Source organism: Pristiophorus japonicus, chromosome 8 (assembly GCF_044704955.1).
Source record: "Pristiophorus japonicus isolate sPriJap1 chromosome 8, sPriJap1.hap1, whole genome shotgun sequence".
Classification (NCBI taxonomy): domain Eukaryota; kingdom Metazoa; phylum Chordata; class Chondrichthyes; family Pristiophoridae; genus Pristiophorus; species Pristiophorus japonicus.
In genome coordinates this window covers 223,104,656-223,132,440 of record NC_091984.1, presented here as the reverse complement: position 1 = coordinate 223,132,440, position 27,785 = coordinate 223,104,656, and the positions used below count along the sequence as shown (strand labels likewise).

The following is a 27,785-nucleotide window of genomic DNA, read 5'->3' as shown; positions in this document are numbered from 1 at the left end:
GCTCACCTAGCAGTCCTGCAGGGCCAACAACACGCCAGCCCAGCGAGGGCACAGCCAACACACCAAAACAGACATTTGTACCGAGGCGGTCCACCAGGGAAAGAAAGGCTCCCGACCGCCTCACCTTGTAAATAGTTTTCACTTTGACTTTGCGGGGGGAGTGATGTTGTGTATATGTAAAGCATGCACTCCCAGGTTCCGTCACCAGGGAGCTCATCCCCTGAAGTCCCAAGGGATCCCAGCATCCCTTGGGAGCACTGTATATAAGCCAGCCCCTAAGGCCTGTTCCTCACTCTGGAGTGACTTATTGAAGACTGAGGTCACTGTTACTTTAACCTCCCTGTGTGCAGCCTCATCTGTGTTAGGAACATAATAGTTAGCATGCAGGTACAGCAAGTAATCAGTAATCAAATGGAATGTTGGCCTTTATTGCAAGGGGGATGGAGTATTAAAGTAGGGAAGTCTTGCTACAACTGTACAGGACATTGGTGACGCCACACCTGGAGTACTGCATACAGTTTTGGTCTCCTTATTTAAGGAGGGATATATTTGTATTGGAAGCAGTTCAGGGAAGGTTCACTTGGTTGATTCCTGAGATGAAGGCGTTGTCTTATGAGGAAAGATGAGCAGGTTGGGCCTATACTTGTTGGAGTTTAGAAGAATGAGAGGTGATCCTATTGAATATAAGATACTGAGGGGGCTTGACAGGGTAGATGCAGAGAAGATGTTTCCCCTCGTAGGAGAATCCAGAACTAGGGGGCATAGTTTCAGAATAAGGGGTCGCCCATTTAAAATGGATGAGGATGAATTTCTTCTCAGAGGGTCGTGAATCTTTGGAATTCTCTACCCCAGAGAGCTGTGGAAGCCAGGTCATTGAATATATTCAAGGCTGAGATTGACAGATTCTTGAACTACAAGGGACTCAAGGGTTATGGGGAACAGACAGAAAAGTGGAGTTGAGGCAGAGATCAGATCAGCCATGATCTTATTGAATAGTGGAGCAGGCTCGAGGGGCTAAATGGCCTACTCCTGTTCCTATTTCATCTGTTCTTATGTTCTGTGATGCTGACCTCAGACATTGGGTGGCTGGAGTTGGTTAGTTAGCTGGGCCTGGCTGATCATAAACAAGGACCACCCGTTCAGGCACAGGTCATTGGAGATTCAACAATGAATGAAACACGTCCCAGAACAGTGCTATGCCAACAACAGTTCCACCGAGAACTAGAAATCTACCATGGGAGAGGTTAAAAACTCTATTCTAATCACATAAACAATCCAAGTAAAAAGATGTTGGAGAAGGAGCAGGAAAAATAAACAAATATATAAAAGTACAAAGCAAAATCTTGCGGATGCTGGAAAACGTTAGAGATGGAACGAGTTTTTAAGCACGTGTAGGAGCAGGGAAAGGCGGGGGAGAGGAGGGAAGGTCTGTGATAAGGTGGAAGGCAGAAGAGATTAAGAGCCAAAAGGGATGATGGTGCAAGGCAAAAGGAGATGGTAATGGGACACGTTAAGAAACAAAAGATGAGTCTAGATAGGGTGTAAATGGAAAAATCATTAACAGCTGCCATGGGAAAAAGAGAAAAAAAATTAGGACAGGGGTTACGGTCTGAAATTGTTGAATTCGTTGTTCAGTCCAGAAGGCTATAAAGTGCCTAAATGAAAGATGAGGCACTTTGCTATAAACCACATAAAAAAATTAGCATCACAAGTAAAAACTGCAAAACCATGGTGGAAGGTAGGGTAAAAACAATCAGATTAAACAAGTTTTGTAAAGTAACTAGTAGTACAAATATTCTTTTTGTTAAGCCTGTATCTTTCATTATCAGTAAGGTGTGTATTCCCTCGAGTTGGTGATGTGATATATTATGTCAGTAAATGTACTGTATTACAGTATAGACAAATTACCGTTGCGTTGATTCTGTAGCAGGGTTGTGGTAAACATCAGAAATTGCACTCCAGCTCCTGGACGACTCATGAACAACAATACAAGAGATCTATTACATAAAAACTCTGAGGGTTCAGATGACATTTATAAACTGCTTGACTTCTTGTGGTTCAGGTTATCATTCAAACCTCAAATAGATGCTAGCCTTTAACTCACTCAGTTATCTGCCATATAAATCAACCCAACCTCTTGGTTGCATTCCTGCCTTTAATTTACTCCTGGTTGTCTGTTATTTTATATATTAACCATCTGAATCCCTCAATTAGATGACAACCCATAACTTACTCCCATATATAAACCATCCAAATGTAACCCTTGATTAAACTACAGCCAGTTATTCACTCCCAGGAATTACTTTTTCTATTTACCACCGAGGACATGTCATATCATTTCATAGATGCTGCATATTCGTTTTGTAACCATGTTACCAACCCCAGAAAGATCATTGGATTGAAATTGGACAGAGAATTCATACAAATGTGTTAATTTTGTTACTAATATCAAACACAATAAAACCCACAAGTCTTTGCAAATCTCCATGGTCCAAGTGGAAAAAGGCATATTTGGCACTATTATGTGGCCAATTTTGATTGATTGCAAATGTCATTGTGTTCAATTGATGCAACCTTTGTTCCACCAATGTTCTGGGAAAGGAGGGGAGTTTTGAGGCTCCGTAAAATTCACGGCTGTGTCCATGGTGATTTCTTCTGTGTTTGCTTATAAGCAGGGCAGGGCAGAATTGATCTCCAAATCCCATGGAGACTCCCATGGAATTATCAGGGAGGTTTGGGTCTCTGCGTTCCTCTCTGGCAATGGTGCGGGTATCAGTGTTGGCTTGTTTCAAATTGTGTTTGTGAATACCAGTCCCGAATTACCTGGGCTTCTTGTGAGCTCTTTTAATTCCGAACTGTAAGAATGTGTTCAACGTGAGTACGAACGTGGACCTGCACAGCGCATTAATAAATGAATACTGTGCTTTGATATTCAATGTGCACCTACAGATGCTTGTGTATATCAGGTAACTACCGTCTTGTGTTCGAATGTATTTTAACTTGTTCTCCAAGCGGTGAACTGGAGCATTTTACTGTTTACAAAATATATGCAGTGTTTGCATGACAGCCTGTCACTGCTAGACAATGTTTTTCTGATTGATGTAAATATGTTACTTCAAATTAACAGGACAAAAATGTACTTAATGATATTAATGTCTGCATTTAAATATAAAAAGATCATAATTTTATTAAATAAAGATTCTTTTTGTAATTGATTTTAAGTTTTATTGGCTAATTTACAACAACAATCGTAACGCGTTTATATAGCACCTTTAATATAGTAAAATGCCCCAAGGCGCTTCACAGGAGCGTTATAAAACAAAATTTGACACTAAGCTACAAGGAGATACTGGGACAGACTTGGTCAAAGAGGTAGGTTTTAAGCTGCGTCTTAAAGGAGGAGAGAGGTAGAGAGGCAGAGAGGCTTAGGGAGAGAATTCGAGAGCTTAGGGCCTTGGCAGCTGAAGGCACGCCCACCAATGGTTGAGCAATTATAATCAGGGATGCTCAAGAGGCCAGAATTAGACGAGTGTAGATATCTTGGAGGGTTGTGGGGCTGGAGGAGATTACAGAGATAGGGAGGGGTGAGGCCATGGAGGGATTTGAAAGCAAGAATGAGAATTTTAAGATCGAGGCTCAACTGGGAGCCAATGTAGATCAGCAAGCACAGGAGTGAGGGTGAACGGGACTTGGTGCAAGTTAGGATACAGACAGCAGAGTTTTGGATGACCTCATGTTTATGGATGGTAGAGCGTGAGAGGCCGGCCAGGAGTGCATTGGAATAGTCAAGTTTAGAGATAACAAAGGCATGGATGAGGGCTTCAGCAGTGGATGAGTTGAGGCAGGAGCGGAGTCAGGCAATATTCCAGAGGATGAAACAGGCTGTCTTAGTGATGGTGCGGATATGTGGTTGAAAGCTCATCTCGGGGTCAACTATAACACCAAGGTTACAAAAGGTCTGCTTCAGCCTCAGACAGTTGCCAAGGAGAGGGATGGAATCAGTGGCTGGGAAACGGAATTTGTGGTGGAGACCGAAGACAATGGCTTCGATCTTTCTAATATTTCATTAGAGGAAATTTCTATTCATCCAGAACTGGATGTCAGGCAAGCAGTCTGACAATTTAGAGAGCGTGGAGAGTCAACAAAAGAGCTGGGTGTCATCAGTGGAAACTGACGCTGTGTTTTCAGATGATGTCGCCAAAGGGCAGCATTTAGATGAGAAATAGGAAGGGGCCAAGGATAGATCCTTGGGGGACACCAGAGGTAACGATGTGGGAGCGGGAAGAGAAGCCTGCAATGGCGATTCTCTGGCTATGATTAGAGATAAGAATGGAACCTGGCGAGTGCAATCCCACCCAGCTGACGACAGTGGAGAGGCGTTGGAGGAGTATGGTGTCAAAGGCTGCAGGCAGGTTGAGAAGGACGAGGAGGGATAGTTTACCATTATCACAACCACATAGGATGTAATTTGTGACTTTAATAAGAGCTGTTTCGGTACTGTGGCGGGGCGGAAATCTGATTGCAGGGATTCAAACATGGAATTGCGGGAAAGATGAGCTCGGATTTGGAAGGCAACAACACGTCCAAGGTCTTGGGAGAGGAAAGGGATGTTGGAGATGGGCTTCTAAGGATGGAGGGGTCAAGGGTTGTTTTTTTTGAGAGGGGTGGTGACAGCATATTTAAAGGAGAGGCGGACAGTACCCGAGGAGAGAGAACTATTAACAATAGCAGCTAACTAATGGGAGCCGGGAAGGGAAGTTGGGTGGTCAGCAGTTTAACGGGAATAGGGTGCAGGCAATGGGCCTCATGGACAAGATGAAGAGGGCACGAGGGGAGATAGGAGATAAACTAAAGAAAGATGCTAGTTCAGGGCTAGGGATGGGGAAACTTAGGGGAACGTTTGGCTCAGTGGGCTCGGGGAAGGGAGGTAAATGCCAGACTCAGCTGATCGGATGGTCTCAATCTTAGTGACAAAGAGGCCCATGAGCTCCTCGCACTTATTGTTGGAGGTGAGGGTGGAGGAGACAGGGGAGAGGGGTTTGCAATAGAGAAAAGAAGCCGGGATTTATCTTTGCATTCCAGAATGATCCTGAAATAGTGAGTAGTTTTAGCAGACGAGAGCAGGACCTGATAGTGCTTTATGTGGTCCAGCCCGATCTCATGGTGAATGGCTAAACCAGTTGTCCGCCATATTCATTCAAGTCTGCATCCCTTGCGCTTAAGGGAGCAGAGATGAGGGCCGTACCAGGGGGAATGGCCAGGTTGAGAGAGTGTAATGCTTTTAGTGGGGACTGGGCATCAAAGGTGGGGGTGAGGGTGTGGTTGAGCAGATCGGTAGCTACAGAAATATCATGGTGAATAGAGGGCAAAAGACTGAACAGTTGGGATTTTGAAAGTGCAGATTTAAGTGAATTGGGAGGGAGTTTTTTCCAGGGGCAGACACAAAAGGAAGTAGGGTTTGGAGGGGGAAGGAATATGTGGGTAGGGAGCGATACAAGGAAGTGATCAGAGATGGCCTTATCTGTGATTGACACGATGGGAGTACTGAGAACACCTGAGATGGCAAGGTCAAAGGGGTGGCCATGAATATGGATTGGACGTTAACATGGAGGGAGAGAATAAGGGTGGATAGGAGGGCAGTGAACTCAGAGGAGAGAGCATGATAAATTGAGATGGAAGTTGAAATTACAAAGGAAGAGAAGTTGCTTGGTGCAGAGGCTGAAGGAGGAAAGCAGTGAAGATATCTCAGTGAGAATTTTTTTATGGTACTTGGGTGGGTGGTTGAGAACGAGAATTTTATTTGAGAGGTGAAAGGGGTGGAACAATATGAGATGCTTAAAGGAGGATAAAGTGCCAGAGGAGTAGGGAGACGGACCAAGGTGTGATTTGCTGATGAGAGCCACACCGCTACTGCGACGGTCTGGGCAGGGCAAGTGGTGGAAGGTATAGCCAGGTGAGGAGGCTTCATTTAAGGGAAGATGTCATCGCCCTTCAACCAGGTTTCCATCCAGGCCGTGATGTCGATGCATTCATCCACAATAAGCTCATGGATGGCAAGGGCCTTGTTCACAAGTGAACGGACATTCTGGAGAGAGATGCGGAGAGGGACGGTGATAACTGATCCACTGGCAGAGCCCACAGGGTCAGCTCTGGGTCGGGTGAGTTAAAAATATAGTGAATTGAAAAAAATTCTATAGGAAGACTTGTTGAGTTGTTAGAATTAATTATTTCTTGTCACTAAGTCAACAATGTCACAACACAACATTCTTCGTTGCTAAGAGAAATACTATAATAGACCATTCTTTTTTGCTGAATCAATGATGTTATAACAGATTATTCATTATTACCAAATAATTATCATGCTAGTTCATTCCTTGTTGCTAATGTAATGATGTAATGGCAGTAGCTTCAATGGGCAAACTGGTCTTATTTTCCACCTTTTTACATTCTGATATCATGAAGGTTGTCCACTCTTTAAATTTAATACACAGTTATAATTATGGTATAGTGATAAGTCAAAAAATGCAAAATGAATATATTATTGTTTGATTTGTGTTTATATTAATGGATTTTAAAGATCAGGAATTTCAAAATCTGAATTTGTCTCGTTATTTGTACTTAGTTCACTAAAGTCATCCAAGGTAGTTTAGATATTCATTATTATTGACTGTGGATAGATTATTTAAGCTATTATAGGTCTCATTAAAAACACCAGTTAGTGCTCCCTGCTAGTATCCGGCTATCCAGTTGGATATTACGAAAACTACCCAGTGAAAATAAAATTCACAATTGCACAAAAGGTGCGATAGCTTTTGATGGATTCACATTCTGATTGATGCTTCTACGTGCAAATTGCAAAATAATTTTTTCAAAAGAAATTGATTAACATGATTTAAAATTAGGACCCCAATCTTCCCCGATACCGTTTGTCAGGACAATTTACCGGGACAGAGGAGGACAAACTGGGACACCAGGGCAGCGTAGATTGGATAGAAGGAGCAGTGTTGCCCACCCATCACATCCCTGTTTAAAATGGAGATTACAAAGCGAAATAAAATCCCTAAATATAAATTTGTACCAATGCACTGTGCCACAGAGTGGATGACACACTAATTCCCCGCTTACCAATTCCCAGAGTTAGCGGAGGAGTATCTGGAGAGGTACCGTATAGAACAAAGTCACTTAGCTACGGACTGACAGGGAGAGAAGGTTGGAAGGCATGGAGGGAGGGGAGTTTGGGAATTTTGGAGAATACAATGGATTCACCACCTGCCATTTGCAACCGAATAAGCAGGTACAAAGTTCACGCCAGTTTTGAGACCATTTATCAGGTCATTATTTAAGAAACAGAAATCACGGTAAGGCAGAATGGCAAGTGTGGCTGTGAATAATTACAGCCGGGATGGTGCTTTCCAGCTGGGTTTCCTCTCTTGAAGGATCTTGCCAAAAATGTTTGCTGCCTCCATGGCACAGCCCCAGTGGATGGTCAGGCCGTAACCCCCGTGACCATAGTTGTGAATCACCTGCAACATAAAAAGACGGTGATTAAACTGGAGGAGGATTCTGCTCCCTCTTTGCATCGAATCAAAAAATGATATGGTAGAACATCATGAAATAGGATATTAAAAGGGAAAAAAAGAAAACTGCATCCTGGAAATTTGAAATAAAAACAGAAAATGCACATTAGGTCCATCAGCATATACAAGACAGATTAACATTCAAAAAGTTAACTTATGTTTTCTCTTTTCAGGTGGCGATGGACCCACTTTGTATTTACACTCCCTTCTGTTTTTATGAAGTGCACACTGTTATATTTCCCAGTGTTCCTCTGTTGGGCTAAAGCTAGTCACAAAGGTACCAAGTTGCGGGGGTCTGTTCCGGGCTCTATTTCGGTAGCATGCCAAAGTAGATTCGGCCTCAGGCCTCATCAGAATAACTCAAGCGAGCTGTGGTCTCCAATCAGTCAGCCCGACACAGCTCGCCTGTCGGGGCCTTAAGAATTCTGGACCAGAGGCAGGTCCGGGTGGGGATGTGATCGGAATGGGGTCTAAGGTGGGCCGATAGGGGCCTGCAATTATTCTTTGGAGCCAGGAGGGGCGCTCCTGTTCTTTCCAACTCCACAAAAAAAAAATCAAATATTTGGACCATTTTGCACATTGCAAGCTCGGACTAGGCAAACAAATTTCAGAGTCCATGTCTGAAATGAGCGCAGGAGCCTCATTTCAATATCACTTATTTCCGGCAGCCGCCAGAGTCGCCTAGAAAAAGGCTCTGACGAATTTAGCAGTGGCCCAAACGCCCATGCAGATCAGGTACGGGCTTATGCACTGCTGGATGGTGAGGCTTATAAGAGGCCCAACGTTGGAGGAGGAGCGGCAGTTCGAGCAGCGCGAGTCCGGGGTGCGTGGTGAGGCCTATAAGAGGCCCAACGTCGGAGGAGGAGCGGCAATTCGAGCAGCGCGAGTCCGGGGTGCGTGGTGAGGCCTATAAAGGCCCAGCGTGTGCAGCTCCAGCCAGGAGAAAAAGCAAAAAAGAAGTAGGAAGAAATCAAAAGGTGACATCACAGCCAAAGGGATAAGTGATTGGCTGGTGATTGGTGAGTAGATTTTCTTTTTTATATCAGTAAGTAACCTGTTAACATTGTTAGCGCCAATTTAAGTTAATCTAAGGGTTAAGTCATGGCAGGAGAGCTCGGTCACGCGATATGCTCTTCCTGTACCATGTGGGAACTCAGGGACACTTCCGGTGTCCCTGACGACTACATGTGCGGGAAGTGTATCCGCCTCCAGCTCCTGACGGACCGTGTTGCGGATTTGGAGCTGAGGGTGGATTCACTCTGGAGCATCCACGATGCTGAGAATGACGTGAGTAGCACGTGTAGCGAGTTGGTCTTACCATAGGTGAAGGGTCCACAGCCAGCTAGGCAATGGAAGACCAGCAGGAAGAACAGTGTAAGGAAGGTAGTGCAGGGGTCCCCTGCGGTCATCCCCCTGCAAAACCGATACACCGCTTTGAGTACTGTTGAGGGGGATGACTCATCAGGGGAGGGCAGCAGCAGCCAAGTTCATGGCACCGTGGCTGGCTCTGTTGCATAGGAGGGCAGGAAAAAGAGCGGGAGAGCAATAGTGATAGGGGATTCAATTGTAAGGGGAATTGATAGGCGTTTCTGTGGCCGCAACTGAGATTCCAGGATAGTATGTTGCCTCCCTGGTGCAAGGGTCAAGGATGTCTCGGAGCGGGTGCAGGACATTCTGAAAAGGGAGGGAGAACAGCCAGTTGTCGTGGTGCACATTGGTACCAACGATATAGGTAAAAAAAGGGATGAGGTCCTACGAGACAAATTTAAGGAGCTAGGAGCTAAATTAAAAAGTAGGACCTCAAAAGTAGTAATCTCGGGATTGCTACCAGTGCCACGTGCTAGTCAGAGTAGGAATCGCAGGATAGCGCAGATGAATACGTGGCTTGAGCAGTGGTGCAGCAGGGAGGGATTGAAATTCCTGGGGCATTGGAACCGGTTCTAGGGGAGGTGGGACCAGTACAAACCGGACGGTCTGCACCTGGGCAGGACCGGAACCAATGTCCTCGGGGGAGTGTTTGCTAGTGCTGTTGGGGAGGAGTTAAACTAATATGGCAGGGGGATGGGAACCAATGCAGGGAGACAGAGGGAAACAAAATGGAAACAGAAGCAAAAGACAGAAAGGAGATGAGTAAAAGTGGAGGGCAGAGAAACCCAAGGCAAAAAACAAAAAGGGCCAATGTACAGCAAAATTCTAAAGGGTCAAAGTGTAATAAAAAGGCAAGCCTGAAAGCTCGGTGCCACAATGCGAGGAGTATTCGGAACCCAGGAGAGGGCTCTGAGCTAGTTAGAGTGGGTGAGAGCGCAGATGAACAGGACCCCAAGAAAGAATGCAAAAGGCAGGAGGCAACAGAGCAGAGTAGCACTGGGGTAAGTGTAAACCACAAGGTGATAGGAAGGGGCAATATGTATGAATATAAAGGGGCTGCAGGAGGGGTCAAAACTAAAAATCATGGTTTAAAAACCAGTATTAAAACACTCTACCTAAACACACGCAGCATTCGAAATAAAGTAAATGAGTTGACGGCACAAATCATTACAAATAGGTATGATTTGGTGGCCATTGCAGAAACGTGGTTGCAGGGGGGCCAAGACTGGGAATTAAACATACAGGGGTATCTGACAATTCGGAAAGATAGACAAGAAGGGAAAGGAGGTGGGGTAGCTCTGTTAATAAAGAATGATATCAGGGCAGTTGTGAGGGATGATATTGGCTCTAATGAACAAAATGTTGAATCATTGTGGGTGGAGATTAGAGATAGTAAGGGGAAAAAGTCACTGGTGGGCGTAGTTTATAGGTCCCCAAATAATAACTTCACGGTGGGGCGGACAATAATCAAGGGAATAATAGAGGCATGTGAAAAAGGAACGGCAGTAATCATGGGGGATTTTAACCTACATATCGATTGGTCAAATCAAATTGCACGGGGTAGCCTGGAGGAGGAATTCATAGAATGCATACGAGATTGTTTCTTCAAACAGTATGTTACAGAACCTACAAGGGAGCAAGCTATCTTCGATCTGGTCCTGTGTAATGAGACAGGAATAATAAATGATCTCCTCGTAAAAGATCCTCTCGGAATGAGTGATCACAGTATGGTTGAATTTGTGATACAGATTGAGGGTGAGGAAGTAGTGTCTCAAACGAGCGTACGATGCTTAAACAAAGGGGACTACAGTGGGATGAGGGCAGAGTTAGCTAAAGTAGACTGGGAACACAGACTAAACAGCGGCACAATTGAGGAACAGTGGAAGACTTTTAAGGAGCTCTTTCATAGTGCTCAACAAAAATATATTCCAATGAAAAAGAAAGGCGGTAAGAGAAGGGATAACCAGTTGTGGATAACCAAGGAAATAAAGGAGAGTATCAAATTAAAAACCAATGCGTATAAGGTGGCCAAGGTTAGTGGGATACTAGAAGATTGGGAAAATTTTAAACGACAGCAAAGAATGACTGAGAAAGCAATAAAGAAAGGAAAGATAGATTACGAAAGTAAACTTGCGCAAAACAAAAAAACAGATAGTAAAAGCTTTTACCGATATATAAAACGGAAGAGAGTGACTAAAGTAAATGTTGGTCCCTTAGAAGATGAGAAGGGGGATTTAATAATGGGAAATGTGGAAATGGCTGAGACCTTAAACAATTATTTTGCTTCGGTCTTCACAGTGGAAAACACAAAAACCATGCCAAAAATTGCTGGTCACAGGAATGTGGGAAGGGAGGACCTTGAGATAATCACTATCACTAGTGGGGTAGTGCTGGACAGGCTAATGGGATCGGTGCTGGGACCACAACTGTTTACAATATACATAGATGACCTGGAAGAGGGGACAGAGTGTAGTGCAACAAAATTTGCAGATGACACAAAGATTAGTGGGAAAGCGGGTTGTGTAGAGGACACAGAGAGGCTGCAAAGAGATTTGGATAGGTTAAGCGAATGGGCTAAGGTTTGGCAGATGGAATACAATGTTGGAAAGTGTGAGGTCATCCACCTTGGGAAAAAACAGTGAAAGGGAATATTATTTGAATGGGGAGAAATTACAACATGCTGCGGTGCAGAGGGACCTGGGGGTCCTTGTGCATGAATCCCAAAAGGTTAGTTTGCAGGTGCAGCAGGTAATCAGGAAGGCGAATGGAATGTTGGCCTTTATTGCGAGAGGGATGGAGTACAAAAGCAGGGAGGTCCTGCTGCAACTGTACAGGGTATTGGTGAGGCCGCACCTGGAGTACTGCGTGCAATTTTGGTCACCTTACTTAAGGAAGGATATACTGGCTTTGGAGGGGGTACAGAGACGATTCACTAGGCTGATTCCGGAGATGAGGGGGTTACCTTATGATAGATTGAGTAGACCGGGTCTTTACTCGTTGGAGTTCAGAAGGATGAGGGGTGATCTTATAGAAACATTTAAAATAATGAAAGAGATAGACAAGATAGAGGCAGAGAGGTTGTTTCCACTGGTCGGGGAGACTAGAACTAGGGGGCACAGCCTTAAAATACGGGGGAGCCAATTTAAAACTGAGTTGAGAAGGAATTTCTTCTCCCAGAGGGTTGTGAATCTGTGGAATTCTCTGCCCAAGGAAGCAGTTGAGGCTAGCTCATTGAATGTATTCAAATCACAAATAGATAGATTTTTAACCAATAAGGGAATTCAGGGTTATGGGGAGCGGGCGGCCAAGTGGAGCTGAGTCCACGGCCAGATCAGCCATGATCTTTTTGAATGGCGGAGCAGTCTTGAGGGGCTAGATGGCCTACTCCTGTTCCTAATTCTTATGTTCTTATGTAAATTGGTTATTGTTGTGCCCGTTTTAGGCCCATAAAACGGATGCAACAATGTTAAATTTAAACCCATTTTGTTTTTTTCTGGGGAGATTCACAAGGATTTTTTCATGCAGTAATCGAGCTCGCCCAGCAGATGGTGATATTGCACTTTATCACAGTGACCATTGCTGAAATGGTTCCATCATGTGATTTAGGCCATTTCGAAACATGACATTAAAGGCAGCTTTCTTAAAAGTGAACAATACCATGGGAAGGGAAGACAGACAAAAGCTAACAGCCCTACTGACTGATATATGCACCAGGTCTGTAAGCATGCATCTTTCATTGTGGGACTACTGACTGATGTCCTGTATTCCAATCAAAAGAACGGCAGATGTTTTTAAAAATTCAGTATCTGCTGGAACTCAACCCTCCATAGGTATGTTTCACTATTAAAGGGCTCTGAAAGTCCCTAGATGTTATAAAAGTGGTGTCTGAGTCTTCCTTAATCTCATATTTTAATGTTTAAGAGTGCTGATCAGGGCCATTCAGCAGTTGCATGACAAATTCCACTCCTCTGCCATCATAAGTAAGGAGCGTTGACAACTCACACTCGTTAAGCAAAGTTTTAAGTTCGTTTGACGGGATTGATGGATGTGCCACATTTCTCAATATAATGGTCAGCTTGGCTCAGTGGTACCCCTTTACCACTGTCACCTCTGAGTCAGTCGGTTGCGGGCTCAAGTTCCACTGCAGGATTAGAGCGCATAATCTAGGCTGACACTTCAGTGCAGTACTGAGGGAGTGCTACATTGTTGGAGATGTTATCATGTAGACCAAAACCTTGCCTGCCTATTCGAAGAAAGCAGATGTTTTAGCCAACATTTCGTCCTCGATCAACACCACCTAAAACAGATTAACTGTTTCGTTGTCTCCTTGCTGTTTGTGAAACCTTGTTGTAAACAAATTGGCTACTTTTTATGCATACAAAACTACAATTCAGAAGTGAATTGCTCTGGGACATCCTGAGGATATGAAAGGCACTATAAAAATGAAAGTCCTTTCTTTAATAGCATGGAAAGATTGAAAAGCTAAATAAAACTTAGAACTAATAGTTTAGAAACACAATTATCAGTGGATTTAATATATGCTTTCAATGTGGATACGACAATTTGACAATCTGATGCATGTACATCAGCTGTAATTAAGCATAGAAACATAGAAACATAGAAAATAGGTGCAGGAGCAGGCCATTCAGCCCTTCTAGCCTGCACCGCCATTCAATGAGTTCATGGCTGAACATGAAACTTCAGTACCCCCTTCCTGCTTTCTCGCCATAACCCTTGATCCCCCGAGTAGTAAGGACTTCATCTAACTCCCTTTTGAATATATTTAGTGAATTGGCCTCAACTACTTTCTGTGGTAGAGAATTCCACAGGTTCACCACTCTCTGGGTGAAGAAGTTTCTCCTCATCTCGGTCCTAAATGGCTTACCCCTTATCCTCAGACTGTGACCCCTGGTTCTGGACTTCCCCAACATTGGGAACATTCTTTCTGCATCTAACCTGTCTAAACCCGTCAGAATTTTAAACGTTTCTATGAGGTCCCCTCTCATTCTTCTGAACTCCAGTGAATACAATCCCAATTGATCCAATCTTTCTTGATAGGTCAGTCCCGCCATCCCGGGAATCAGTCTGGTGAACCTTCGCTGCACTCCCTCAATAGCAAGAATGTCCTTCCTCAAGTTAGGAGACCAAAACTGTACACAATACTCCAGGTGTGGCCTCACCAAGGCCCTGTACAACTGTAGCAACACCTCCCTGCCCCTGTATTCAAATCCCCTCGCTATGAAGGCCAACATGCCATTTGCTTTCTTAACCGCCTGCTGTACCTGCATGCCAACCTTCAATGACTGATGTACCATGACACCCAGGTCTCGTTGCACCTTCCCTTTTCCTAATCTGTCACCATTCAGATAATAGTCTGTCTCTCTGTTTTTACCACCAAAGTGGATAACCTCACATTTATCCACATTATACTTCATCTGCCATGCATTTGCCCACTCACCTAACCTATCCAAGTCACTCTGCAGCCTAATAGCATCCTCCTCGCAGCTCACACTGCCACCCAACTTAGTATCATCCGCAAATTTGGAGATACTGCATTTAATCCCCTCGTCTAAATCATTAATGTACAATGTAAACAGCTGGGGCCCCAGCACAGAACCTTGCGGCACTCCACTAGTCACTGCCTGCCATTCTGAAAAGTACCCGTTTACTCCTACTCTTTGCTTCCTGTCTGACAACCAGTTCTCAATCCACGTCAGCACACTACCCCCAATCCCATGTGCTTTAACTTTGCACATTAATCTCTTGTGTGGGACCTTGTCGAAAGCCTTCTGAAAGTCCAAATATACCACATCAACTGGTTCTCCCTTGTCCACTTTACTGGAAACATCCTCAAAAAATTCCAGAAGATTTGTCAAGCATGATTTCCCTTTCACAAATCCATGCTGACTTGGACCTATCATGTCACCATTTTCCAGATGCACTGCTATGACATCCTTAATAATTGATTCCATCACTTTACCCACTACTGAGGTCAGGCTGACCGGTCTATAATTCCCTGTTTTCTCTCTCCCTCCTTTTTTAAAAAGTGGGGTTACATTGGCTACCCTCCACTCCATAGGAACTGATCCAGAGTCAATGGAATGTTGGAAAATGACTGTCAATGCATCCGCTATTTCCAAGGCCACCTCCTTAAGTACTCTAGGATGCAGTCCATCAGGCCCTGGGGATTTATCGGCCTTCAATCCCATCAATTTCCCCAACACAATTTCCCGACTAATAAAGATTTCCCTCAGTTCCTCTTCCTTACTAGACCCTCTGACCCCTTTTATATCCGGAAGGTTGTTTGTATCCTCCTTAGTGAATACCGAACCAAAGTACTTGTTCAATTGATCCGCCATTTCTTTGCTCCCCGTTATGACTTCCCCTGATTCTGACTGCAGGGGACCTACGTTTGTCTTCACCAACCTTTTTCTCTTTACATACCTATAGAAACTTTTGCAATCCGCCTTAATGTTCCCTGCAAGCTTCTTCTCGTACTCCATTTTCCCTGTCCTAATCAAACCCTTTGTCCTCCTCTGCTGAGTTCTAAATTTCTCCCAGTCCCCAGGTTCGCTGCTATTTCTGGCCAATTTGTATGCCACTTCCTTGGCTTTAATACTATCCCTGATTTCCCTAGATAGCCACGGTTGAGCCACCTTCCCCTTTTTATTTTTACGCCAGACAGGAATGTACAATTGTTGTACTTCATCCATGCGGTCTCTAAATGTCTGCCATTGCCCATCCACAGTCAACCCCCTAAGTATCATTCGCCAATCTATCCTAGCCAATTCACGCCTCATACCTTCAAAGTTACCCTTCTTTAAGTTCTGGACCATGGTCTCTGAAATTACTGTTTCATTCTCCATCCTAATGCAGAATTCCACCATATTATGGTCACTCTTCCCCAAGGGGCCTCGCACAATGAGATTGCTAATTAATCCTCTCTCATTACACAACACCCAGTCTAAGATGGCCTCCCCCCTAGTTGGTTCCTCAACATATTGGTCTAGAAAACCATCCCTTATGCACTCCAGGAAATCCTCCTCCACCGTATTGCTTCCAGTTTGGCTAGCCCAATCTATGTGCATATTAAAGTCACCCATTATAACTGCTGCACCTTTATTGCATGCACCCCTAATTTCCTGTTTGATGCCCTCCCCAACATCCCTATTACTGTTTGGAGGTCTGTACACAACTCCTACTAACGTTTTTTGCCCTTTGGTGTTCTGCAGCTCTACCCATATAGATTCCACATCATCCAAGCTAATGTCTTTCCTAACTATTGCATTAATCTCCTCTTTAACCAGCAATGCTACCCCACCTCCTTTTCCTTTTATTCTATCCTTCCTGAATGTTGAATACCCCTGAATGTTGAGTTCCCAGCCCTGATCATCCTGGAGCCACGTCTCCGTAATCCCAATCACATCATATTTGTTAACATCTATTTGCACAATTAATTCATCCACCTTATTGCGGATACTCCTTGCATTAAGACACAAGGCCTTCAGGCTTGTTTTATTAACACCCTTTGTCCTTTTAGAATTTTGCTGTACAGTGGCCCTTTTTGTTCTTTGCCTTGGGTTTCTCTGCCCTCCACTTTTCCTCATCTCCTTTCTGTCTTTTGCTTTTGGCTCCTTTTTGTTTCCCTCTGTCTCCCTGCATTGGTTCCCATCCCCCTGCCATATTAGTTTAACTCCTCCCCAACAGCACTAGCAAACACTCCCCCTAGGACATTGGTTCCAGTCCTGCCCAGGTGCAGACCGTCCGGTTTGTACTGGTCCCACCTCCCCCAGAACCGGTCCCAATGCCCCAGGAATTTGAATCCCTCCCTGCTGCACCACTGCTCAAGCCACGTATTCATCTGCGCTATCCTGCGATTCCTACTCTGACTATCACGTGGCACTGGTAGCAATCCCGAGATTACTACTTTTGAGGTCCTACTTTTTAATTTAGCTCCTAGCTCCTTAAATTCGTTTCGTAGGACCTCATCCCTTTTTTTGCCTATGTCGTTGGTACCAATGTGCACCACGACAACTGGCTGTTCTCCCTCCCATTTCAGAATGTCCTGCACCCGCTCCGAGACATCCTTGACCCTTGCACCAGGGAGGCAACATACCATCCTGGAGTCTCGGTTGCGGCCGCAGAAACGCCTATCTATTCCCCTCACAATTGAATCCCCTATCACTATCGCTCTCCCACTCTTTTTCTTGCCCTCCTGTGCAGCAGAGCCAGCCACGGTGCCATGAACTTGGCTGCTGCTGCCCTCCCCTGATGAGTCATTCCCCTCAACAGTACCCAAAGCGGTGTATCTGTTTTGCAGGGGGATGACCGCAGGGGACCCCTGCACTACCTTCCTTGCTCTACTCTTCCTGCTGGTCTTCCATTCCCTATCTGGCTGTGGACCCTTTCCCTGCGGTAAGACCAACTCACTACACGTGATACTCACGTCATTCTCAGCATCGTGGATGCTCCAGAGTAAATCCACCCTCAGCTCCAATTCCGTAACGCGGACCGTCAGGAGCTGGAGGCGGATACACTTCCCGCACACGTAGTCGTCAGGGACACCGGAAGCGTCCCTGAGTTCCCACATGGTACAGGAGGAGCATAACACCCGACCGAGCTCTCCTGCCATGTCTTAACCCTTAGATACACTTAAACTGGTAATAACAATGTTAAAAGTTACTGACCAATATAAGAAGAAAAAGAAAAACTACTCACCAATCACCAGCCAATCACTTACCCCCTAGGCTGTGACGTCACCTTTGTTTTTTTGCCTTCTCCCTGTAGCTGCACCGGTACGCCTCTCGCCGACCCCGGACTCGCGCTGCTCCGAGCTCCCGCCTCCTCGACTGACTGCTCGAACTGCTCGACTCCCGCTGGCCTTTATAGGCCTCTCGCCGACCCCGGACTCGCGCTGCTCTGAGCTCCCGCCTCCTCGACTGACTGCTCGAACTGCTCGACTCCCGCTGGCCTTTATAGGCCTCTCGCCGACCCCGGACTCGCGCTGCTCCGAGCTCCCGCCTCCTCGACTGACTGCTCGAACTGCTCGACTCCCGCTGGCCTTTATAGGCCTCTCGCCGACCCCGGACTCGCGCTGCTCCGAGCTCCCGCCTCCTCATGTTAAAGAAAAATATTTCTGAATGATTATAGGACATGTGAAAATTATGCAATTTCATGCCTTATTTTAAGTTTATTTCATTTTTCCTCTCTCTATTTTTGTTCACCATTTAAAAAACGTATTATTTCTGCTTTGGTGTTGTACCTCAAATTTCTCTGGTCCTGAATCAAAGGTCTGTCGTTCTACGCGGATTCTGTTACGGACAGGTCGAAGGCCAGTCCAGTCTTCAACTATCCTGGCATTCTGCAACAAGTTAATTCGTTGATGAATGAACAGAAATGAATCATATCGATGGCTTCCGTGTTTTTTCCCCCCTAGGAATTCTGATTTCCTGTATAATAGAATTAAATCCTTAGAACCAACCTTCAAACTAGGTAGAAGTTTGCATCCACCCTCCCACACTGTGTTGTGGTCTTTGGGATCGTTCTCCTCACTCCAATTATCAAGCTGGAAGATTCCTCCCATGGTCACCAACTTGCTCCTGAAACGAGAAATTAACAATAGTGAGTGCAATGTAGTTTTCAGATTGAAGATGGCACACAACCTTTGCCCCAGATACTAAACCTACTTTTCAACCAGTAATAGAAAGAAAGACTTGCATTTATATAGCACCTTTCATGGCCACTGACTGCTTTTGAAGTGTAGTCACCGTTGTAATGTGGGAAACGCGGTAGCCAACTTGCACACAGCAAACTCCCACGAACAGCAATGTGATAATGACCAGATAAGCTGCTTTTATTATGTTGATTGAGGGATAAATATTGGCCAGGATACCGGGGATAACTGTTGTGCCATGGGATCTTTTACATCCACCTGAGAGAGCTGACGGGGCCTCGGTTTAACGTCTCATCTGAAAGACGGCACCTCCGACAGTGCAGCACTCCCTCAGCACTGCACTGGAGTGTCAACCTAGATTTATGTGCTCAAGTTCCTGGAGTGGGACTTGAACCCACAACCTTCTGACTCAGAGGCGAGGGTGCTACCCAATTATAACATGCATTGCTGAACAATTTGTATGACAAAGCAATCTGTATTGTTCTAATTATTTTTTGGGGGGGATGGAACCCTTTTCAGTTATTATACAGTACTTGACATTCCTTTGTCAATTTACCTTTCTATTTGCATGGTCCTCTTGGGGAGAGAGGGAATATCTTAGTTCTGATTGTGTGCCAGGCAGTTGGTAGCACTCTTGCCTCTGAGTCAGAAGGTTCAAGTCTCACTACAGAGACTTGAGCACAAAAAATCTAGGCTGACACACCAGTGCAGTACTGAGGGAGTGCTGCACTGCCGTCTTTCGGATGAGATGTTAAACCAAGGCCATGTCTGTTCTCTCAGGTAGACATAAAGGATCCCATGGCACTGTCTCTAAGAAGAGTAGGGGAGATATAGGAACAGGAGTAGGCCACTCAGCCCCTTGAGCCTGCTCTGCCATTAAATGAGATCGTGACTGATCTGCGACCTAACTCCATATACTCGCCTTTGGCTCATATCTCTTAATCACCAGTGTCCTGGCCAATAATTATCCCTTAATCAACATCATTAAAACAGATGATCTGGTCATTATCACATTGCTGTTTGTGGAAGCTTGCTGTTCGCAAATTAGCTGCCGCCTTTCCTACATTACAACACTTCAAAAAGTACCTCATTGGCTGTGAAGTGCTTTGGGAAGTCCGGTGGTCCTGAAAGGCTCTATATAAATGTTTTTTTCTTTCTGATTGGCAGCCCTCAAAGCCCTGTCACTACAGTTTAGCTGATCGAGAGCTCATTATGTGAGGAACCACAATTACAATCCCGACCATTAACTGATTGAATACTTCAGCCATTGTGCATGGGAAGGTATGATGCAGAAGACTTATGCTTCCCCAGAGGGAGGGAAAGGGAGCGAGAGTGATTTAGTTGCTTTTTCACATCTCTGAGCCACCAGCTTCATATTACACACCCACCAGCATCAGGTGGGTAGACCAAAAAAAGGAAGGACTCTCATCCTCAAAATGGGAAAAAATGAAGACTACCTTTTCATCCAATATCCTGTAAACAATATTGTTGCTAGATTAGCATATTTATAAACATAAGATAAGAATAATCAATTTATAATCTGTTACAGTCCATTTTTACCATTTATTCAACTGAAGCATAGAAGAACAGAGAATAATCAGCTCAGCACATAGAAAAAGCAGCAGAGCTGAGAGGGAAAGGAGAGAGATGATCAAAGTTAAAGATAATGCAGCCTGACAGAAAAAGGGAAGGAACAGCGTTTCAGACAGACTCAAGGATAATTGGAGCATGTATTTATTTTCTCCATTCAGCCAAACATTTCTGCCATCAATCTTCACCACTTTGCAGCTTTCATTCATTTAAGCGCTTTGATTAATCTTACCCTGGTATAATATATGGCATGGAATAAATCCCAGTGTTCATATCGTGTGACACAATGAAGTGCTTTATCCATGGTGCATAAACCTGATGAAAAAAAATTTAAATGGGTAAGAGATTAAACAACTGCAATATTAAGTAACTAAAATGATTGTATGTCTGAATTTCAGATACATTGCCAGCAATATTAGGACTAAATCATTGGTCAAATTACTAATATATAGAAATAGTAATCTAATCTGGAGGTGTTCTGAGTAGTGTTAATGCTGCTTCATAATTTCCTAAGTTTTAAAATGGTAGCAAAAGATTTATTTCAATGGACTAAAAATCACAATTAACCCAATTATTGTGGGTAGATCCAAATAACTTAAAAGGAAAGCCTAAAGAGAGTACTTTACAGACTCATTTTCATAGCGTGGTTTCCCATGCATCAGGTGGCTTCAGATCGTCTCTCAGGTCAGTCCAAGGTTGTCACTCAACCCCTCTGCTTTAGAGGTACTTTCTGTTCGTGATATTATGAATATTTTGACAGCAATCCCTTGCAGACTGTGATGCGGAAGGGGGGAGTGGTAAGACACATCAGGGCGGTACAATGGAACTCCAGCATTTGATGTTACAGAGCCACATCAAAGAAAGACTTGCATTTATATAGCGCCTTTCACGACCACCGGACGTCTCAAAGCGCTTTACAGCCAATTAAGTACTTTTGGAGTGTAGTCACTGTTGCAATGTGGGAAACATGGCAGCCAATTTGCGCACAAGCAAACTCCCACAAACAGAATGTGATGAAGACCAGATAATCTGTTTTTGTTATGTTGATTGAGGGATAAATATTGGCCAGGACATCGGGATGCTTTAGTGAAAGTTCCTACCACCCTCTTGCCATTTGCTGTGAAAAATTCATGAACAGGATGAGAAGAATAATAATTACCCCCTCCCCAATGCCCTAATGGCTACAAGATATCAAGTAAACTCACTCACCTTTATGATCTGCCCTCGAGCGGGTTTTAGCTCTGGGTCTGGCTGTAGCTCTTGAGCTCGGATGCCCGTACAATTCACTATCACATCAAAAGCTGATAACTATCATAGATACATGCATAAAACAAACAGCATGTGTAAGGACACACAAACAACAACAACAACTTGTATTTATATAGCGCCTTAACATAGTGAAACGTCCCAAGGGGCTTCACAGGAGTATTGTGGGACAAAACATTTGACACCGAGCCGCATAAGGAGAAATTAGGGCAGGTGAGCAAAAGCTTGGTCAAAGAGGTAGGTTTTAAGAAGCGTCTTGAAGGAGGAATGAGAGGTAGAGAGGCAGAGAGGTTTAGGCTTGGAATTCCAGAGCTTGGGGCCTAGGCAGCTGAATGCACGGCCACCAATGGTTGAGCAGTTATAATCAGGGATGCTCAAGAGGGCAGAATTAGAGGCACGCAGACATCACGGGGGGTTGTGGGGCTGAAGATTACAGGGATAGGGAGGGGCGAGGCCATGGAGGGATTTGAAATCAAGGATAAGAATTTTGAAATCGAGGCGTTGCTTAACCGGGAGCCAATATAGGTCAGCAAACACAGGGTGATGGGTGAGCGGGACTTGGTGCGAGTTAGGACATGGGCAGCCGCGGTTTTGGATCACCTCTAGTTTACATAGGGTAGCATGTGGGAGGCAAGCCAGGAGTGCGTTGGAATAGTCAAGTCTAGAGGTAACAAAGGCATGGATGAGGGCTTCAGCAACGGATGAGCTAAGGTAAGGCCGGAGATGGGCGATGTTACGGAGGTGGAAATAGCCGGTCTTAGTTATGCTGCGGCTATGTGGTCGGGAGCTCATTTCAGGATCAATTATAACACCAAGGTTGCGAACAGTGTGGTTCAGCCTCAGACAGAAGTTGGGGAGAGGGATGGAGTCAGTGGCTAGGGTATGGAGTTTGTGGCAGGGACCGAAAACAATGGCTTTGGTCTTCCCAATATTCAATTGGAGAAAATTTCTGCTCATCTAGAACTGGATGTCTGACAATTTAGAGACCGAGGAGAGGTCAAAAGAAGTGGTAGTGAGGCAGAGCTGGGTGTGATCAGCGTACATGTGGAAACTGATGCTGTGTTTTCGGATGATGTCTCCAAGGGGCAACATGTAGATGAGAAATAGGAGGAAGCCACGGATAGATCCTTGGGGGACATCAGAGGTAATGATGCGGGGGATTGAAGAGAAGCCGTTGCAGGTGATTCTCTGGCTACGATTAGATAGATAAGAGTGGAACCAGGGGAATGCAGTTCCACTCAGCTGGCCGACGATGGAGAGCCGTTGGAGAAGGATAGAGAGATCAATCATGTCAAAGGCTGCAGACAAGTCAAAAAGGACGAGGAGAGTTAGTTTGCCTTTGTCACAGTCACAGCCTTATGCAGGAAACATTATGCAGGGAAAAGACACTGGAATTACCTGAGAATTAATTACATTTATCAACATTAATCAAAAGTACCTCTTGGAAGGAAGCGATTTTCTTTTGAACAAACTGAACTCCACGTTCTTTCAACCTTAAACAACATGAAAGATGTCTGTGAAGTTTATAACTGGAATCCATGCTATCATTTAAAATTATATTTCTGTGTATCTTGCTTACAGTTATAGAAGAGGAATAAACTTTATGCTAACTCTATTAAAAAATAACTATCTCACCTTTTCTTTATCATGCAATGCTATCAAGCTGTTACAGGACTCAAATGGAAACACACTAGTTGCTGGCGGCCAGGGCAATAAATTTTGGGCTGACCTTGGGCCTGCGCAGCACTGATTCGATTCCGGACTCAGAAATGGCTGAAGAAGAATGCCCACCTCCCTCAAACCTTAGACAAAGGTTTTACTGTATTTATTGTAGCCCTTATAAGGATTGAGATCCTTGGCCAACCATTGGAGGCTGGCCAAATCTGAGCAGAAATAACGTGGATAAAAATCGTCACAGCTTACCTCTCCATCAACCATGGCAAGTAGCTCTTTCCCTCCAACATTATTGCAGTGTTAAACCAACCATAGCTGCAAAACAGAGAACAATCATGTGTGAAAAACCAATCTGCTTGTGTTGTAATGGTTGAAAGGTCACACCAAAAACCAATGGTGGAAAGATTTGCTCTGTGTGCTAGGTCTAACTTAACTGTAAACCCCATTATTTATGAATGGGTTTGCAATTTCATTACACAAAGGAAATCTTCCTCCATTACTATCATTAACAGTTGGCTTTTTGATGTGCTTGGACTCGTCACTAAACTTACACATTTTAAAAGAGGGAATGCTTTCTGTTCAAAGAACACCCCGAAATCTACGAGAATTAAAACAAATACACAGTTTGTACAAATATATGTGTATAAAAAGTTTGCTGCCGCACTGGTGACCAACCATTTCAGATCTTAGCTGCCCCAATGATGTTAGCAATGTAGAGGGGCGATGTATTTCCCAGAACAGCTCCTTTCATTTCATTTAAATCCATAACTTCAAAATTGCCTCGGAGCCCATCCAAAGTTGTTCAACCATAGGAAAATATGGTCAAGGCAGCATAACCATCCAGTATACATTTGAGTTATATGCAAATTAAGGGAGTAATACAGGAGTGCAGTGCACAGTTTTTATACCACAGCTAACTGACATTGTTATGTCATAAAGCAAAGGTCGTTCACCCAATATTGTACCCTTTTTTCTCCTAAAGGCAGCCTTCCAGTATGTTTCCCAAGTTGGCATTCTTCATCAGTGAGATAGAATATTTTGGGTAGAAATTGGTATGCATTGTGCCTGTCTTTTGGGCATAAAACTGGTGCAAAGCATACCAATTCAGCAGCGGGACAGCATGTGCCCAATCTAAGCAGGCATTGATCCCGCTGCTAAATTCCTAGCAGTCGCTTAAAACAGACATTCAAGCCTTTAAAAGGACTACCACCTGTGGAAGGATCCCTTGCTGAAATTAGTCCGCGATGGGCGGGGCAGGCGGCAGATCTACCTTGCTTAGGATTCTTCAGCTGCCTTTGCAGCCGCCAATGAAAGGTAAGTTTCAGAGGGGGCGAAATCTGGTAGCCCTGCGTTTGGGGCGCTAAGTTTTATATGTTTGAATATTTAGCGCTCGGTGAGATGGTCTGCAAAATTCCCTCAGAAATGCAGCGAGGTATCTGAGGCGCTAATGGCCTCAGTGGGGCGCTGCAGGGGCTGCACCCATTTCAGCTGACTTTTATTCACTGATAATCAGTCCGCTGTTCATTCCAGTTCTTAAAGACAGCACCTGGTCATTCTCATTATTACTGGAGTTGATTGAGAGCTGCAAGGAAGGTCTGCGATGGCTGCTCCAAGACCTCATGCAAGGGCCACTCAGTTCAGTGGAGAGAAGGAGGGAGGCACTGTTCCCTCCATCTGGGAGAAGGCCAACTCCACAGGCTTTTAGGGCCATGTAGGCAGAAGTGACTGCGGAGGTTTAGGTCAGAACCGTGGTGGATAGAAGCCCTACACAGTGCCGGAAGAAATTCAACGACCTCAGTCAGGTGGTCAAGGTGAGTACATGTTTCCACAACTCTTACATACCAGCCTCTGTCTGTGCACACTCTGCAAACCAGCGCTTAACCCATCAGGCAACCACCAACCATCTGTACCTACTCACAGTCACATCCTCATTTCACGCCTTGCCTACATTCACAGCTATTTAACCATGACAGGCATATCTTCCACATACATAACTGGACTCTTACTCACACAGGTTCCTTTCTTTTGCAGGCCAAGATGGCATACAACAGGATGGAGCAGCAGTGGACTGGAGGAAGGGAAGCAGACCTGCGCCAGCTTTCTGACCTGAAGGAGTAAGTGATGCGGCTCATTGGCCCTCAGGTGGTGGGCACCGTGGCAGCAGAGACATCGAGCCTGCTGGGGGCAACAATGGTATCTTTATCCCCTCTTCTCATCCCACTTCCCCGTTAAACCAGAAGACCTTATCACTTTCCAGCTCCTTGTTCTGTCTGCCTTCCTTGCCCCATTCCTGCCCCCCTGCCCTCCCCTTTACGCAACTCTTGTGCCATTTATGCTTTCAGATAATCAGCCAGCAGATGTGCCTGAGCGCCCCCAACCTAGTCACAAGGGGATGAGGATGAGGAGGGGGCGAGGAGCCAAGCACTGCATCACTGCTTCTCTCACCCGCAGGCACAGCTCAGATAGTAGCACTATGCGGTCCTTAGAGGTTAGCTTAGGGCAGGGGTCTACACCGCGTGATGCATCGGGGCCTAGCGGGCTGCAGCATGGTCAAGGGGAAAGGGAACCATCTCCCCAGAAGGCGAGTTCGCACGTGGGTTCTAGTGCACAGGACTTAGATGAGGACCTCAATGGGGAGGCGTTCACACAATGGGTGATGACTATGCACTCCAACATGACAGGTGCAATGGCAAGGATGCCCAACAGCCTGTTGGAAATGGTAAAGAACGTGGCGGAGTCTGTCTCCCACATTGTACACAGTTCTGTGCGTACCACGGGCCCATCATTGCCAGTGTGTAGACAATGGTGGACTCCCAGACAGATCATGCGGCTCCAGACCTCATGATGCGTATCATGGGCAATGTGACAGCTTCCATTGCGGCACAGGTGGAAACATCGCAACATCTTGCTGTTGCAACAGAGTCAATCGTTGCCTGCATAGATGCTCAGACTGCTCTCGTGCAGTCTCAGCTTGATGCCACGCAGCGTCTTGACGTCATGCAGTCTCTGACTGCTGTCATTGCCGCTGGGTCCACCACAGTTGACCGAGGATCACATGGTGTCGCAGCAGCCCAGCATGTGTGCTCCAACATATTGGTGGGGATGCCGAGCTTCTGCTCCGGGGAAGTGGCACTGAGTCAGTGGAGCAGGAACCTGCTGTCCTCTCTCAGGATGGCAGCATCTTGATCCTATCACTGCCATCCCATGATTGCACTTGTTGCTGCCGGTCACCCAGCCAGCCCAGACTGCCGCCGCCCAGCCTGAGGTGGTGCAGCCTGCAGCCAGGCCTTCCAGGTCCAGAGCAGGTCGAGGGCATACTACAAGGCCATTTGTAGTCTTTGGCCCTGCCACACAGCAGCCTTCCACCAGCCATGCTGCAGCCACAGGAGAGACACTGCAGACGTGCATTAGAATAGGTGAACGAAAAAGGGGCTATAAGGAAATGCTCAAGGGTGATGAATACCTTTGGAACTCCCTTTGGAAAACCCCAAACCTTTACTAGAATAAGGTGATCGATCCCTAAGAGGACGTCCGCTCCCTCAGCACTGCACTGGCATGTCAGCCTAGATATTTTTGTGCTCAAGTCCCTGGGGTGGGACTTGAACTCACAAACTTCTGACTCCGAGGCAAATGTGCTACCCACTGAACCATAGCTGACCAGAAACTTAACTGGACCAGCCACATAAATACTGTGACTACAAGAGCAGGTCAAAGGCTGGGAATTCTGCGGCGAGTGTCTCACCTCCTTACTCCTCAAAGCCTTTCCACATCTGCAAGGCACAAGTCAGGAGTGTGATAGAATACTCTCCACTTGCCTGGATGAGTGCAGCTCCAACACTCAAGAAGCTCAACACCATCTAGGACAAAGCAGCTCTCTTGATTGGCACTCCATCCACCACCTTAAATATTCCCTCCCTCCACCACCGGCGCAATGTGTCTGCAGTGTGTAGCATCTATAAGATGCACTGCAGCAACTCGCCAAAGCTTCTTTGGCAGCACCCCCCAAACCTACGACCTCTGCTACCAAGAAGGACAAGGGTAGCAGGCTCATGGGAACACCATGCAAGTTCCCCTCCAAGTCACAAACCATCCTGACTGGGAAATATATTGCTGTTCCTTCATCGTCGCTGGGTCAAAATCCTGGAACTTGTGGGAGTACCTTCACCACAAGGACTGCAGCGGTTTAAAAAGGCGGCTCACCACTACCTTCTCAAGGGCAATTAAGGATGGGCAATAAATGCTGGCTTTGCCAGCGATGCCCACATCCCAGGAACTAATTAAAAAAATGTTTTTTATATAGACGGGGTCATTATCATGGTCGGGTCAGGCCAGTGGTGCCTTACAGCAACCGCCCCATAAGGTTGGAGGTGCCGTCTTTCGGATGTGACATTAAACCGAGGCCCCGTCTGCTTTCTAAAGTGGATGTAAAAAATCCCATGGCATTATTTCAAAGAAGAGCAGGGGAGTTATCCCCAGTGTCCTGGCCAATATTTATCCCTCAATCAACATAACATAAATACAGATTATCTAGTCATTATCACATTGCTGTTTGTGGGAGCTTGCTTGTGCGCAAATTGGCTGCCGCGTTTCCTACATTACAACAGTGACAACTCTCCAAAAGTACTTAATTGGCTGTA

At 45.3% G+C, this 27,785-nt stretch overlaps 1 protein-coding gene across 1 annotated transcript in view; it reads right to left on the bottom strand.

Moving 5' to 3' along the window:
• Positions 1–7,391: 7,391 nt before the first annotated feature.
• The window catches only part of LOC139268318 (D-amino-acid oxidase-like), a 31,802-nt gene continuing 11,408 nt past the window's right edge, over positions 7,392–27,785 (bottom strand). Inside the window, exons 4-10 of the mRNA XM_070886388.1 lie at positions 23,398–23,463; positions 22,913–22,967; positions 21,418–21,516; positions 20,441–20,523; positions 18,427–18,544; positions 18,208–18,306; positions 7,392–7,523 (exon numbers count right to left, since the gene is read on the bottom strand). Coding sequence (XP_070742489.1) covers positions 7,392–7,523; positions 18,208–18,306; positions 18,427–18,544; positions 20,441–20,523; positions 21,418–21,516; positions 22,913–22,967; positions 23,398–23,463 — 652 coding nt within the window. The remainder of the gene's footprint in view (positions 7,524–18,207; positions 18,307–18,426; positions 18,545–20,440; positions 20,524–21,417; positions 21,517–22,912; positions 22,968–23,397; positions 23,464–27,785) is intronic.